Source organism: Haemaphysalis longicornis, unplaced genomic scaffold (assembly GCF_048455015.1).
Source record: "Haemaphysalis longicornis isolate Haplotype H1 unplaced genomic scaffold, Haemaphysalis longicornis Haplotype H1 scaffold_3, whole genome shotgun sequence".
Taxonomy (NCBI): domain Eukaryota; kingdom Metazoa; phylum Arthropoda; class Arachnida; order Ixodida; family Ixodidae; genus Haemaphysalis; species Haemaphysalis longicornis.
Genome location: NW_027526335.1, coordinates 57,343,396 through 57,359,805, shown reverse-complemented (window position 1 = coordinate 57,359,805; position 16,410 = coordinate 57,343,396). Strand labels below are relative to the sequence as shown.

General features: G+C 48.6%; 2 protein-coding genes across 2 annotated transcripts in view; both read left to right on the top strand.

Annotated features, from left to right (window-relative positions):
* Positions 1–2,782, top strand: part of LOC144174479 (circadian locomoter output cycles protein kaput-like) — a 47,383-nt gene extending 44,601 nt beyond the window's left edge. Inside the window, exon 12 of the mRNA XM_077703192.1 lies at positions 1,973–2,782. Coding sequence (XP_077559318.1) covers positions 1,973–2,316 — 344 coding nt within the window. The 3' untranslated portion in view covers positions 2,317–2,782. The remainder of the gene's footprint in view (positions 1–1,972) is intronic.
* Positions 2,783–3,831: 1,049 nt separating this feature from the next.
* Positions 3,832–16,053, top strand: LOC144174478 (uncharacterized). Its single transcript, XM_077703191.1, has 3 exons — positions 3,832–4,203; positions 5,654–6,061; positions 15,863–16,053. Exons 1-3 carry the CDS (start codon positions 3,976–3,978, stop codon positions 15,968–15,970), a joined length of 744 nt encoding a protein of 247 aa, XP_077559317.1. The 5' UTR covers positions 3,832–3,975; the 3' UTR covers positions 15,971–16,053.
* The last annotated feature ends 357 nt before the right edge of the window (positions 16,054–16,410 follow it).

Here is a 16,410-nt window from a genome sequence, read left to right as displayed (position 1 = left end):
TTTGTGCCTATCAGAGAACTTGGAAACCTGCTGAAAAGGATTTTTCTCTCTTTACGGAGTTTTGGCGTTAATTGAGTGCTCGGATTACGACATTACAGCAATGTAGCGGCTATTGGGTGCTTCCTTTCAGTCTCAGCAATAAACGCATTCGATAACCACTTTTGAAAGAAGCCACAAAGCAAAGCAGAAACGGATCCGGCGGTTAGTTCTGCTGCGACAAGCAAATCACGCAGTGCCGCTCCGAGATGTTGAAAACTGTAGCTTTGACAATGCTTCCAGACGCGATTGAAAGGGTAAAAGCGTTTATCGGAAGTGTTGCAGAGTTCCTTTAAGTTTGTCGTTTTAAAAAACAACAGCGCACAATTCGACAGGGGCGGGAACACAAGACACAACAAGCGCTGAGACGAGTTCCCGTCTCTGCCGAATTGTGCCCTATTGTTTTTAGATGGACCATATCCAACTAGCCAGAATTTCAACTAAGTTTGGCAGGCTTGAACAAGTATAAGCGTGAGGGTAGCCAGCCTATACTAGATTTATCTTAACCTATGACTTCCTCATTTTTCCCAAAAGTAATGTTTAGCTTGTTTGTTCATTTATCCGCTGTAGAGAGCAACTGGCGCCATCACGAAACACGCACCTTATCGTGCGTGCACTCCAAAAATCAACCCAGATTCATACTTTTCAAATAATGTCGTAGGAATATCACTCGGCTTTTGAAGATTACGTCACTTGAACAGAAATTTTTATTAGATATGCTGGAGGAACAGTAGTTTAGGGCTACAAGATGGTCTTGTCGGAACAACAATTTCATTCATCTCGCCCTAGCTAAAACCAATTGTGCAAGAAAACTGACATTAACGAATGCGCTTGTGCACAATCCATCCCTTTCGGTGCACAGTGCTTGCTTGAGTCACTTTGTGTAGTGGCGAAGGTGTAGCTTGGAAACCTACACTTAAACCGTTAGTATACAAGCGCGCGAGCTATATATACTCTCTGAACTTAAGCAATTCAACCTAAATGTGTACCGTAGGCGGGCTAGCTTCTCTTAATGACTTAGTAACAGTAGAGTCGATTATAAATATTATATAAAATTTATGGTTTAGATCTTAAACACGCAGCTCCAGGCGTAAAAAGTGGCTAATTGGTCAGAAAGCTAAGAATAGCGTACGTACGGAAACTTCAGCTATGTCTCTGCAGCGATTGAAGACTTGACGACGTTGTTTGCTCATGAGACTAACCACGAGGATCATACTCAATACTCAGTACTTTCCGGCACCGCGTTCTGAGTTGGTTATACTTTTTCCTTGCTGCTGCATGTTCATATACATCTGCATCTATAGTTACACTCAGTGCAATGTTTATTCGCCATCGTTGTTATCCTAATCATTGGTCACAAGATACTGGTGGGTGGCGTATACGGCATGCGCACGTGTGCGAACATTTTCCTCGAATCTGCCGTCAGAGCACCGTCTAAACAGGCGATTCTGCAACTAACAAGCGCATAATACTGGCTGGATAGATCTCACGTAGCCATTGAAAATAGTCTCGATCGCGGGACCTGTGTCGCCATCTTGCGGAGGCGCGTGACAACTTATGGCGGGTCTCTCGATCATAGTCTCGATCGCGGAACCTGTGTCGCCATCTTGCGGAGGCGCGTGACAACTTATGGCGCTTTCGAAACAAACCATAAATGAGTGAAGGATATAAGGCGCTATCGGTGCATCGAAATCCGTGTTGGTTGCGTGGCTCAATCGGTAGTGCGCCCGGCACTTGCCGTTCCGCCCGCGGCGTCATGGGTTCGAATCCGGGCGCCGGAAACTGTTGTTTCTTTTATAGTGTAGTGGCCTGGCTGCGGACTAGGCCGAACGCCGCGTGACATTGTGAGTTACTAAAATGCTATGCATTTAAAAAAAAGCCGAGCCACGTGTGCACGTTGCGCACACACGCACACTGTCGGTTGTCTCCATCTTAGGTGTTTTGCGGGACGATCGGGGTGGCAGCGGCTGCGGCAACCAGCTGTCCCTGCCGTTTACCGAGGCGTGCACCATCACGCGCGAGTCGCCGTCGCTGGGGCGCCTCATCTCGCTCACCTCGGAGCCCAGCTCGTCGCCCTCGTCCCACCAGCAGCACGCGATGGAACAGCGGTCGTTCCAGACGACCGCGGCCTGCCACGCGCCCGTCATCACGCTCACCACGCTGCAGCCCATCGCGGCCACCTTTGCCGGCGCACCGGTCGGCCCTTCGCAGGGCTCCACGGCGGCTGCAGCGGTGCAGGCGAGTGAGCGAACTGGTTCTTACACACAACACGGGGAGTAACACTGGAGTGTGTGGCATGCACGAGAACGGAAGACAGAACTGAGCCTTTTAACACGAAAGTGTTTTATTCCCGGATTCACGAAGATTTCACTTACGTCATATCCGTCACGGAAGTGACGCCAGTACAACGAAGCAATGGGCCTGTAAAGGGTGCACCCCTGCACACAGGTTCTTCTTGCGGGGAAGCAACCTTTAGTACTAAAGAGTACGTTGTACTTAGGGTTGTTCGTTTGCGGGAGTTGTATTTTACATGAAAGTGTTTAATGCCAGGAGACACCAAGATTTCCCTGACGTCATATCTATCACGGAAATGACGCCAGTACACCTTTGCCGAAGCGACCCGCCCGCAGGACGACTCTCGCCAAGCACACCCACAAGACAGCCGCCGACCCGCAAATCATGCTCAGCTGCAGATTTCGCTGCGCATTAAACTTACGTGGTTTACCGACTCCTATGACAGAGGAATCAACCACAATTTTTATGAGATATACCGTAATCCTCTCAGTTGTCTAATGAATTTTGAGGCATCTTACCAAGCGTTGCCTTGAAAAAGGGAAAGAGAAGTGTAGATCCCTCCGAGAGAATGAAACCTTGCATAGGCTTTGTGTGCTTTGAATTTAACATGGGAAGACCGTGTTCGGAATTGTTATACACTGCCACCGAAAACAACACCCTACTTTATTTATTATGAAAAGTGCAATCACATATATCGCAGTGTCCATAAACCTCGTTAGACAATCCTGTGGCAGAAACAATGTGAAAAAAAAAACACACACAGATGCGCTAGTGGCTATAAGACGACGATTTCCTGCGGCGAAGTGTGAGGTTGTTGGTTTGATTCCCAGGTCCGCGTGCCACAGATATTATAGAGGCTTCATTCAAGTTCTTGTGTGCACAATCTTTGACGCTCTTCAAAAGACCCCGACTGGTTCTAATAATTCCGACGCGGTTCATTACGGAGATCCTCTCAGCTGAGTTGTACCAAAGTGTAGAGCAGAAATATAAATACGAATGATTGAATGATGGGAACAATTTCAGGACATCTATTACCTGTTCCCGTGTTGTTAGAACAGAGAATAAGAACAGTGTGTATGATTCATACTCTACGATGGATCCTTACGATGAGCTATAAGAACCTTTGTTATGTTTAAGACGCAAAGCAACTGCTGCTTCCGTCGCCTTATCCAATGCGGCGACTCGTGTGACCTTATGTGTAAATTGGTGCCAAAGCACCAATTTACACATAATGAGCATAGCGTGCTTTGAGCATAGCGTGCTTTGTGGATCCCTGCATCACAGCACACTATGCTCATTTCGCATGCTTGCATAGGGTTAACAACTATCGTGATTCCCCCAATGTCTTGCCGACGATACGGCCGCAGCCACCCCAATGCCTGTGGCGACTTTCGTTGATGATGAGACCATGTTGCCCAAGCTTACGCTTAGATGGTTGGCTTCTAATACCATTCGACGCCCAATGAGGCAACATGCGTTGAGGAAGCCTGATCAGGCGAGTGCTTATTTTCACTACCCCAGCTGCATCCGCAACTTGTTCTATCCGGAACACAGCCTCACTTTAGAGAGCGGTGTCTGCGACAGGTGCTGCAACCGGGGAGCCTGTCGACGTGCTTGGAGGGCGACGAGCTGAGCTCGCGGCCGATGCTTCCTCCGCAGCAGGGCCAGGCGTCGCCATCGGTGCAGCAGCAGCCGCAGCAGTCGTCCGGCGGGCAGCAGCAGCCGCAGCAGAGACAGTTCCACGACTACCTGGAGCGCAGGCACCAGGCGCTCCAGCAGCAGATCCTCAGGCAGCAGGAGGAGCTGCGCAGGGTGTCCGAGCAGCTGATGCTCGTGCACTTCATCAATCCCAACCTGGCGGCCACGGTGACGGTAACGGCGACAGTCCACTCCTACTCCGGTGTTCATCTTGACGTACAGACTTGTTCAATCCCGTTAGCGTTTATTGGTCCCGTCAGCTCGCCTTCGCTAAGCCTAGGTTCTGAAGGGCACGCAGCGAGGCCACTTCAAGGACATCTTCATGAGAAGGGCTGGAGAAGGCTAATGCTTGAAGACATGCCTGGTGTCACACTAGATTGTGACGTGATCGGTGGAGGCATGGCTGGAAGTGACGCCATTTCTTGCTGCGACGTCATTTGCGGTTACGCCATCGTCAGTGACGTGAGGGCTGAGCGCTGCTCCGAGGTCAGCAGTAGATGCGCACATACTAGATTTCTTGGCCAATGAAAGACTGAAACGGGCAGAGAACGCCTATGAACGAATCATCAATAAACACTTGTTGAACGGAGTGTCTAGGTTGTAAATAGCGGGTGAAATAACGGCTAGTGGTTTGGGAACGCCAATAGCATGGACGGAAATAATGTTTAACGGTCCTTTGGGAACAAAATTGGTTAAATTCAATTTTTGTCACGTTGGCATGTTGGCGGCGTCCAAAATAGGCATCAATTACCTACAAGGCTGATTGCAAACGCTTTGGAACTACGTTAAAGGGCACGCTCGCGTAGTTTTCTTAAACTCCGCTCACTTACTCACTGACTCCATTTTTTTAGTCAGCAGTGACTCGGAAATACAGTATTACAAAACAAGCCGAAAAATTTCGTACACTCCTTGCCTAAGGTAACCGAGACATTCCACTGGTCCTTGATGGTGAAATTATAACATTCAGAGACTTGGCATCCAAATGAAATTCATCAACTTACACTGCTTCTGCGTTAAAGAGCGCACCCATGTGCTCAGATAGTTGTTCGGTACTAGTATTCAGAATTTGTGGCCTCTGCATGTTGTGTGCATGAGTAGTGATGGTGCTTGCTACTAAACCGGCCACAGTAGATCTGATGTACCCGCTACTCCAATCTTCGGAGCTCTCGCTTGTAGGAAAGAGACTTTCACAGCTTTGGCGCACTCGAAAGTTTAATTTAATATGCTGAATAACGGCGTATACCTTGACGTATACGCCGATCGGCAAGGAAAACAGCCTAAATGAGAAGGTGGCGTTGTCGCTAAAGCGAGGGAGAATGCGGTCAGTTATTAGTGTGGTAGTCGCAGAGCTGCACGGTATTTGCATTGATCCAGGGTAAGATGTGATGTGACCTTCTTTCCTCTTTGGCAACGGAAGTCACGTAGTTCAATGGTTGGCATTGCACTGGGCACATTTTTGCAAAACTTGTTGGCTGTTTTCGAAATTCAGGCCGTGCTGTCTCTAGCAGTACAGATAATGCCCCCTCCAGTATCGGATGTACTAGTCCAATTATGGTTCTCAATGTCACTGTAATACGTTGTTTTGAACCCCCCTCCTCCATTTCCCCTTCCCGGCTTTCCGCAGAGTGGCAACACGCCGTTGTACACGCTGCCCCTGCCGACGACCACGCTATCGATGCCGACGTCAACGATGGCCGGCCCCGGAGCAGCACTGGCACCTGCGCAATACCTGCTGGCTGCTCCCCCCGCCAACTCCATGTGCAGCGAGGCCATGCAGCAGGATACCATGCCGCACACGCAGAACGGGCACAACCAACAGCACCACCAACAACAGCAACGACAGTCGCTCCAGCAGCAGCAGCAGCAACAACAACAACAGCAGCAGCAGCAGCATCAACAGCAGCAACAACAACAGCAGCAGCAGCAGCAACAGCTCCAGCTACAGCTCCAGCAGCATCAACACCAATCGCAACGACAGCAGCGTCAAGGATCGGGTGTCTTGGGCATCATACCGACGGGGCCTATAGCGCCGGTGAGAAGCTTCTGCCACGTCGGCAACATTGCTTAAACGGGCACTCAATTAGTCGAAGCCTTATTACGGCGAAAGCCTTATATGTCTCATCAGAAGGTTGAACTTGAACCCGCCCGCGTCGACACGAGTGGCCCGAAAACCCACGTACGTAAGGCCAGTAGCGAACCAAAGCATGCCCGTCTATAAGAGATGAGTAATGATTAACAAAGATAAGAAATGATTGGTTAGTGATTAGTAGTTATGATTAGTAAGGTAGAATACGATGGATTAGGGTGCATTAGGATATATTAAAGCGTGATTAAGTTGGAATACGCATTATGGTGTGTATTAGGATGGATTAAGGGGAATTAAGAACGCCAAAATAGCATGGCTGCTGTGTCGACAGGTGGACGTTTGTATTGTTACGAAACATGCTCCATGGTGCCATGGCCCACAATCGACGACGATGAGGGAGTGGCTGGCGTGCAGCCTGCGCGGACGCTCTCATGGCCGCTTTGTAAATATTGTGAATAGACCGCTCACCATCCTGTACCACGGTTCGTGTCGCCTTCATCCTGCCGCCTCGTGACAATATAAAAAGTACCCGTCACTATAATACGCCGGAATATCGTCTTCAGGGCACGTAAGCATATCTAAGTGTCCCGAAAAGTGTTGCGCGGCTGCATTGGGAAGTTTGACCAATGTAATTCAATATTTGACTATTTATGGGACGGCCATGGCACAGTCATGGACCAATAAAACACGATCACGAAAACGTGAACCAGAACACACAAACAGCGTGATTTCTGAACGTACAGGTGAAATTGTCGTGTCGATTTATGCAGCAACAAAGATTGAAAATGAGTCTTTCCAAATATACCATTACCGAGCCATTATTTTATCTGCACTATACATATTGTTTAATTTTGCGCGTTTTGGTTCACATTTTTGTGTTCTCATTTCATTTGCCCGTGAATGTACGTGTATCGGGGGGCAGTAGGACAAACACCATGTGCCGTTCGAGGCCACCGCGCTAATTACCGTTGTGACGTCACACTTATATTTCCTGTAAATTCATGGTTCGAGTTTTGTTCGTTGATGCCCGGGTTGTACAGTCTAAACCTACTGGCACCTCCTTAATTTAAGCCCCGCAGACTTACCAGTGTCTGGTCATAGCTGATGCCATCACACACACGCCAGGGTGGTGAGAGAGAACTGGAACGAGGCTTCGAACGCACTTATCTCGTCAAAAAAATGCGTGTAGATCGGCCAGGAACACTCAGAACGTGGCTCGCGCCTTGCATGCTTTAATCTGGTACGATAATTATACAACATTTACAAGTCCCTTCGGCGCTCCGGGAAGTTTCTAAAAGGCGTTTTCAGTGATCGGATAGGAGGTCTCCTCAAGTTGTTTTATTGGACATGGTTGTTTGTGAGTACTCTCCGCCCTTGGCTGTTCAGTGCCTCTGAGAGTAGGTTTCGTTCCACCATTGTAAGGGCGCCGTGTACGTCGATGGGATGCCTTAGTTTGGAGAGAGAAATATGCAAAGATATGTTTATTTTTCTTACCGTTTGTCTTTCCCCGTGATCCGAGTGGGTTCGGTGGTTTGATCTGTCTGAAATGTTGAAACAGCAAGCTCAGGATTCCGATTTACGTTTTGGAGGAGGATGAGGAGAAAAACTAACGGAAAGGCCGAGAGGTTATCCAGGCGAAGAGACTTGTTTGCTACTGGGCACTGGTGGAGGCGTGTTCAGGAAATGAGAGAGAGGGCGAGCGAAAAGGAAGGTATGGGAGCGGACGCGCACACGCACTTTAGTCCCTTTGTGGGCACTATGATCTTCATCTAAGCATGTGTCCTTCAGGAAACGTGAAAGGGCTTTTGTTGCCGTCTGCGAAGTCGATGGTGGGGATTGATGTCCTAAGATGGTCTCTACTGTGAACGTTCTATTGACCAGTCGGCTGAGTTCGGCGGCCAACACACATCTATACTCATATGGCATTGCAATGATAGCGATTACGGGGATGATGGCTGTGGTCCCAGTGGTAAGAACTCGTAGTTAACAACCTGGTGTGCTGGCCTGGCTTGTGAAACTATCATGCAAAGTCATAAGCGAACAATTTTGGTAGTAAGAATGTTATGTCATAGTCTTAATAAAAATTCAGTGCCGTTTCGCGCTGCGAAGGTGGATGACCTGTGGTGCTGTTTGGATGACCAGCGGGGAAGCCCGGTCGTCCTCGGTGAACTCCTTCCTCCACGTTCGCTCCCCTATTGCTGCCTATTTTTGCTTTTTTATGAATAGGCTTCACTGTACGACAAACAATGTGGGAAAGCGAACTTACAAATATTAAGCTTATATCGATTGTTTTTAAAATTCGGCTTCAACGCTAAACACAAATGTATTGCCAAGAAGCAATTTCTTTTCAGGTGAAATGGAAGCTAAAACGTCGTCAGAGATGTACAAAGCTGAGAAATCGGACATCAGAAAGGAACATTTCCACGATAATTCTCAGGGCAGTGCTTTGCTTTTTGAGGCTAGAGCAGGTTGCTTGCGAACTAGGAGCTTTGTGGGGAAGTATTCACAACATGATGGGATATGCGTGGTCTGCAGAAAAGCATCAGAAACAATGCGGCACATAGTGTTAGAATGCGAAAGTATCCATCCAAATCTACATGAGGGAAATATTCGGCTTCCAGAACCCCTAGGATTTAAGGGTAGCACCGAGGAAGTTAACTTCAAGGCTGTCGAGGCGACGAAAAGAAGATTAGAATGCTGATGGACGAAAAGCAGAGAGGGGAATATTGCCTGGGACAGCTACCACCTGTAACAGAAAAAAAAGAGTATTTTGTGCCTAATAAGCTTTTTGTGCCTGTCCTAAGCAGGGCTAGTATTAAGCCAAGAGTATAAAACATAGGTATATTAGTCCTTTTTGGTAAGATGACACGTCATCACCCCGCTACAAAGGGGAAACCAATAACAATCATCATGATCATTAAATATACGTTATTTTAAATGAATATATGAAGCACCGGAGCCGCACAGGTGGCCAGAGGGCACGGTTTAAGAAAATGCCCAAGGTCGAAGATGGGCTGAAGTGAGGGATGGGAGCGGCTTTTCTCGCTTTACGGATGCAGAAAAAAAAAAAAAATTCCCGCGCCTTCCCGCGAGGGGAACACGAGTAAATGCAGAGCATTGGGGCCTCAGTACTGGTTGAAGGCAGTGTTGCTTCCATCGCTTCTTCCGTGATGCTGGAGTAGCAGACACGAGTAAACGTGGGAGCGAGCGTCAACCAAGGAAGGAAGGAACAACGCAGTGACTGAAGCACGAGCGACCGCTAGCGGCTTTATATTTGCAGCGCGCGCAGTAGAGGGAGAGCGGTACGGGGGGGAGAGTGCGCATGCGCAAGCAGCGCGCGCTCTTCTACGCCCCACCGCGCTGCTATCACGCACCTGTTACGCCGAGACACGGCCGGACTGGAGGAGCGGCGAGCACGCACTTTCATATGAAAGTGCGCGTCCGCCGCTCCTCCAGCCCGGCCGTGGCCGAGACCGCGACGGAGCGTTCCGGGGGTGACGAGCGAACAGGCTGACTACGACGCATGCGCGCACCTGCTGCGGACGCGGAGCTGTGGTCGCCGTCCGACGCAGGAAGAGGCGAGGCTAAGAAATGCTCTGCATTTAAAAGAGAAAGAAACGGGGGAGTAACCATATAACAGCTCCGTTGTAACGGCCGATCATCTGATCAACTTGCCAGAAGGCAGGTCGCTGCCAGAAAATTACTGGGCATGTTTAATGGCGCCGCATCATACAACGCTCGCTCCACTGGCACGCATTGCGGCGCGCAACCGCGTCACCCATCTCTTCGGTCACGCAGATCGTTTAGATTTTCTGGACGCACGCTGTATGCTTCGCAGACTTAAACGAACCGTCAAGCCAAAAAACAAAAAAAAAAGGAAAAAAGGTGCGTGATTGGTGCAATGCTGACCGCGATATTTTTCGCTAATGCAATAAATTCTAGTATTTATTTTTTTCTTCCCTCGACGTTAAACAAAATACATGGTCGAAATGCGAATCTTTGTGCCATGCAACCTGAGTCAAAGCCAAGAGTCCAAAATCCACACTGCTTCGACCGTGACGGAAAGGCGCGATCAGGTAGAGGTCGGCTTCATAACGTGATGGACCCGGGTTCAATTACGACCACGGGAAGCGTTTTTTTCGTCAGGCGCTTTACGGACCTTCTCTTATCATCACCATCATCGTTCTGTGAACCCCATTGTGGAAAGCTTGCTTTCTGCAGTGTATTTTGGGGCGACATTGAATCCCATTAGGGAGGCATAGAGAGCTTCGCCTTAAAACGCCTGTTCCCATCACACGATTCAAGAACACGCAGGGTTGGCTCTGGTGTAAGCTTTGAGCGGGAAGGTATGGTGCCGCACTCAGGCAGTTCTGTTACGAATATATTGTCTCATACACGGTGACATGGCGTGAGATGCTGAAATAAAACGTCCTAGTGAGAGAAACGCTATGTTTACAAATTTATGAGAGCATTAGCACTCTCGTGCGGTTATACAGCTGGGTAAATTGGAATATGTTGGTGAAAATTTCTAAGCCACGCAGAATGCCGCGGCACTGAAAGCACAACTTCAATTCTGGGTGGCAACAGATGTATTTCCTACGAGATCGCCGGGCAACAAAAAAAGTTGTTCTTGTTACTGGCTAAATTTGGGAAATTGGTGTCACGCGCCGTTCATGTGTGAAGTTTATATAGCACATTTGAGGGACGCGATGGCCGTACGGTTTTTAGCAAGGACTGCGAGTACACCTACCGCTCCAGAATTCACCAAATACTTGAGTAGTACAAGGTTCTCACTATACAAAAATAAAACAAATTGGGGTTGTTGCTCCTGGGTCATGATGACCGCAGTAGTGGCGGGCTACTTTGACCACACGGGATACCTCAGCGTGCTGTACCCCGAAACCTTGTACTACATATTTAGCCTCTATATTAAAAACAATAGTCTTTCTCAGGTAAAAGCTGAGATATTGGTCTGCCTGCCTTCCTCCCTATCCGCTCATTTGCCTATTTGTCACCTGAATCACATGACTCATCTCAACCACTTGAGCAATTGAAATTTCCAGGACACCTAAGCACTGCCGATGACGTAGTGAATGCGAAAGTAGTAGTGTGGAATTTTCGAACGGATATGCCGGTATTGTGCGCGCCGCCATGTGTTATTGGGTGATATGGAGAACGTGGCGTCAGAGCGTGAGTCTACCTCAGCTGAAGCTGCCGAAAAGCTGCAATGATATCGGCTTGTGAGGCACGTGTCCCGTGATACGACTGTCTTCTCATTATTACCATCATGCATTTCTGCTACGTTCTTTCTTTCTTATTTTTTACGGCATAACGATATAGTCTCTTTTTTTAATTGCGAGCGATTGCCCTACGGCATAACATGAATTTTTAAAGGTACAGCATTGCACTAGTTTAGCGCAAAAATCCAAGAAGCGACCGGTACTGGGGTCCCCATATCCAACGCTTAAGATCTGGGGGTCTCCCAGGACGGAGCCCTGCACCTCGAAGGGGTGAATTCGGGCGTTGCTGAGACCTGAGCACGTCCACAACAGGTGTTTAACGTCAGCGTCTGGCGCAGGAGTCACACAGAAGGGGCAGATGTCCGCAAACGGGGCGTGGAATCGGGCAGGCCAAGCGTGAGTAACTGCTGGGGATAACGCCACCCCAACTCGAAGCCTCCGCAGCAAGACCTCCTCCCAGCGAGCGAGCCCACTGGGGAGGTCAGTTCCACGTGGTGGAAGTAAAGCCCGCGTGGCGCGGCGGAGGTTCTCCTTTTCCACCAGCAGTTCTTCTAGGGTAGATACTGGAAGAAGTAGTAGTGGGCGTGGAAGGTTTTTTCGGTGGCAGGCGCGATCTGCCGCCGCTTGGGCAGGAAGCATGTCCCGGAGGATCCATAAAAAATGGACAGGGCATGGGTAGGTGTCCATAATCGCGTGAATGCATGCAGCCAGGCTTGTACAGTGCGCAACGCTACGTAAATCCTGAATCGCTGCCGTGGAGTCGTGATGGAAAGATTGTGGTTCAACAGTTACTCGCAGTGCGGCTCGCCGCCTACCTAGAACGGTTCATCATCATCATCATCATCACCAGCCTATCTACGCCCACTGCAGGGCAAAGGCCTCTCCCATTATTCTCCAATTACCTCGGTCCTGTGCCAACTGTGACCAATTTATCCCCGCAAACTTCTTGATCTCATCTGCCCATCTAACTTTCTGCCGCCCCCTGCAACGCTTGCCTTCTCCAGGGATCCACTCTGTTACCCTTAATGACCAGCGGTTATCTTGCCTTCGCATTACATGCCCTGCCCACGTCCATTTCTTCTTCTTAATTTCTACTAATATGTCTTTAACACCAGTTTGCTCCCTGACCAACTCCGCTCTCTTCTTGTCCCTCAATGTTACACCTACCATTTTCCGCTCCATTGCCCGCTGAGTCGTTCTCACTTTAAGTTGAACCCTCTTAGTGAGCCTCCAAGTTTCTGCCCCGTAGGTGAGTACCGGTAAGATGCAGCTGTCATACACTTTCTTCTTCAGCGACAATGGTAGGCTGCTATTCATTATCTGAGAATGTCTGCCATATGCACCCCACCCCATTCTGATCCTTCTAATTATCTCTGCCTCATGGTTGGGATCTGGGGTCACAATTTGGCCTAAGTAGATATATTCGCTTACCACTTCCACTGCCTCGCCACCTATCTCAAACTGCTGTGCTGTCCCGAGGTTATTGATTATGACTTTAGTTTTCTGCATATTAATTTTCAGGCCCACGCTTCTACTCTGTTCGCCCAGTGCGGAAAGCATGCTTTGCAATTCGTCCCCAGAGTTACTTAGCAAGGCAACGTCATCAGCAAATCTGAGGTTACTGAGGTATTCTCCATTAACCCTTACTCCCACCTGTTCCCAATCCAACGTTCTGAATACTTCTTGTAAGCATGCTGTGAATAACATTGGAGAGATTGTGTCTCCTTGTGTGACACCCGTCCTTGTAGGTATTTTACTGCTCTCCCTATGGAGGATGATGGTAGCTGTAGACCCATTGTAGACATCCTCTAGTAGTCTTACATAATGCTCATTATCCCCTGGTTCCGTAATGCCTGAATGACTGCTAGGGTTTCGACCGAGTCAAATGCTTTCTCATAATCTATGAAGGCTATATATAGGGGTTCAGTATACTCAGCGCACTTCTCTATCACCTGATTGATCGTGTGAATATGGTCCATTGTTGAATAACCTTTACGGAACCCTGCTTGTTCTTTAGGTTGACTGAAATCTAAGGTTGCAGAGATTCGGTTAGCGATTACCTTGGTAAATACCTTGTAGACGACTGACAGTAAGCTGATCGGCCTGTAATTTTTCAAGTCCTTCATGTCGCCTTTCTTATGGATTAGGATGATGTTCGCGTTCTTCTAAGATTCCGGTACCATTGCGGTCATTAGGCATTGCGTATACAGGTTTGCCAGTTTTTGAAGTACAATTTCTCCGCCATCCTTCAAGAGGTCTGCTGTTATCTGATCCTCACCAGGTGCTTTGCCCCCTTTCATTTCTTTCAAAGCCTTCTTTACTTCTTCGGTCGTTACTGGTGGGATGTCTATCTCCTCTGAACTACTGTCTCGTTCGGCATTATCCTGTATGTCCCGGCTACTGTACAGATCCCTATAGAACTCCTCGGCCACTGTGACTATTTTATCCCTATTTGTGATGACATTGCCTTGCTTATCCTTAAGTGCATACATCTGATTTTTCCCCACGCCAAGACGTCTCTTCACTGCTTTCAGGCTACCTCCGTTCTTTACAGCGTATTCGATCCTCTCCATATTATAGTTCCGTATGTCAGCTGTCTTACGCTTATTGATTAACTTCGAGAGCTCGGCTAGTTCTATTCAGTCAGCTGTGGTAGAGATTCTCATGGTTTGCCGTTTCCTGATTAGATCTTTCGTCTCCTGTGAAAGTTTACCAGTATCTTGTCTAGCCATAGTGCCCCCGACTTCTACTGCACACTCCGTGATAATGCGTGTAAGGTTGTCGTTGGCTTCGTTAGGGGGGAATATTGGTTCTGCAGCGCGATCCTGAATTCTTCTACTTTACGTCTTACTGTTAGCTCATTTATCGGCTTCTTTCGTACTAGCTTGTTGCGGTCCCTCCTCAAATCTAGCCTAATTCGAGATCTTACCATACGGTGGTCACTACACCTTACCCTTCCGAGCACTTCCGCATCCTGCACGACGCCAGGGTTATCGCATAATATGAAGTCTATTCGGGCTCCTCCAGGTCCACTTCTGACTCTCCCGTTTACAGAAGAAGGTATTCATTATGCGTAGGTTATTCCGTTCTGAAAACTCAACTAGTAGGTCCCCCCTGCTATTTCTACAGCCCAGACCATAGTTCCCAACTGCCTTGTCTCCAGCCTGATTCTTGCCTACTTTGGCATTGAAGTCCCCCATAACTACGGTATACTGTGTTTTTACTTTAGCCATTGCCGATTCCACATCTTCATAGAAGCGTTCCACTACTTGGTCGTCGTGGCTGGATGTGGGCGCGTAGCCCTGCACCACCTTGAACTTGTACCTCTTATTGAGCCTAATTACAAGACCTGCTGCCCTTTCGTTAATGCTATAGTATTCGTCTATGTTGCCAGCTATGCTTTTATTGACTAGAAATCCCACTCCCAGTTCTCTTCTGTCCTCTAGACCACGGTAACATAGGACGTGTCCATTTTTCAGCACCGTAAAGGCTTCGCCTGCCCTCCTAACCTCGCTAAGCCCTATTACATCCCATTTAATGTCCTCTAATTCCTTGAACAACACCTCGAGACTTGCTTCGCTAGATAAGGTTCGCGCGTTAAACGTTGTCAGGTTCAGATTCCATTGGCGGCCTGTCCGCCGATGGAATCTGATGGAACAGCGATGGCGTAGAGGTAGAACACCCGCCTCGCGTGCAGAAGGACCGTGGTTCGAATCCCGGTGCCGGACAATTCCCCCGGGTTAAAAATAAAATCCGCGTATTGATGGAATTGCACAAAGGGGCTTGGGGTGCGGCCTGACCCCGGCGACCATTGCCGGTAATGCACTCCCTCACCAGAGCAGGATTGGCCACCCTGGTGTGGTACCGGCCACAACCTCCCATGAATACGCCAATTAACCCTCGGCCCTCAGTTCCCAGCGGCTGCGAAGCAACTGACTACGGCGGCGGTCAGACCTGTGACGCAGCAGAGGGTGCTAAGAATCCCTGGATCCGGACAGACCTAGAACGGTTACCGTTTGTTTAACGGTTTGTTTGTTCAACAGACGGTGACGGTCTGTTTATCAGAATGGAGGGCAGTTCGACAAATGGCATTTGTATAAGCTGCTTGTGTTTATGGCAAATATCTGTAGTGAAGCACGCACGAGGACGAAAGGGCAACGGCTTCAATAAAAAAAAAACTGAAATGTTTGTGAGATCTTTCCTGTCGTTTTTAATCATAACCTCAAGGCTTCTCACGAATTTACGAGCTGCCGCGAGCTGGTTTTCTTTGTGCCTTCTTTTGTTTTTCTTTTCACTCCTGACGCGTATAAGCTCAGTGTGTTTCCTCGAATGAAGTTGAAAGTCACAGCGTCTGTTCCGTTTTTCCCTTTAGTCTTTGCGTGTATACTGCGCTTTAAATATTTTTTCCTGAATTACGGACAAGCCCGAATGGTTCTCAGTGTTTGTGTTTCTCCTTTCTCCCTGTCTCCACTGAATCAAAAAGTGGCTCCGTCTTCTCACTCCGCAGGTGTATCCGCTCCAGCTACCTCCGGACCAGATGATATTCACTCCCAATTTTAGCACCACGTCGAACATCTACATGGACACGAGCGAAAACGGCGGCAGCGAGCAGTAACGAGAAGGAGAGTCAAGTGCAAAGGTGGAACACGCAGCGATTTTCACACGCAGCTGTGGAAAACGTATTTAGTGATTTACAGAACAGCGGGGCTCCGTATGATCCCATTCGAACAATTTACGAGGATTTGACGTCAAGTTTTCACCGCAACGTTACTGCCGGGAGAGCGGGGAAAGGGGGGGGGGGGGGAGGAGGTGGGGCTGAGCTTAGGAGAACCCATTAAGATCGCTAGTTGTGATGGTATTCACAGGACACACAGTCGAGCACCACAAACCTGGCGAATGGACTCGGGGGGAATCTAGGCTGCACTTCTCATGCGGAAACAATATGTTTCGATCTATGAAACGTAGATCCGCAGGACCAAGCAACCACCCTGAGTTTCCACGTATGGCCCACTGCGCACTGATAGTGCATGACATTCAACATAGAGTTGGTGATCC

Excerpts from the sequence above, each read along its gene's own strand:
- LOC144174478 (XM_077703191.1), top strand. The coding sequence starts at position 3,976 with ATGCTTCCTCCGCAGCAGGGCCAGGCGTCGCCATCGGTGCAGCAGCAG. Across the intron at positions 4,204-5,653 it reads ACCTGGCGGCCACGGTGACG|AGTGGCAACACGCCGTTGTA; the intron begins GTAACGGCGACA and ends GGCTTTCCGCAG. Across the intron at positions 6,062-15,862 it reads CGACGGGGCCTATAGCGCCG|GTGTATCCGCTCCAGCTACC; the intron begins GTGAGAAGCTTC and ends CTCACTCCGCAG.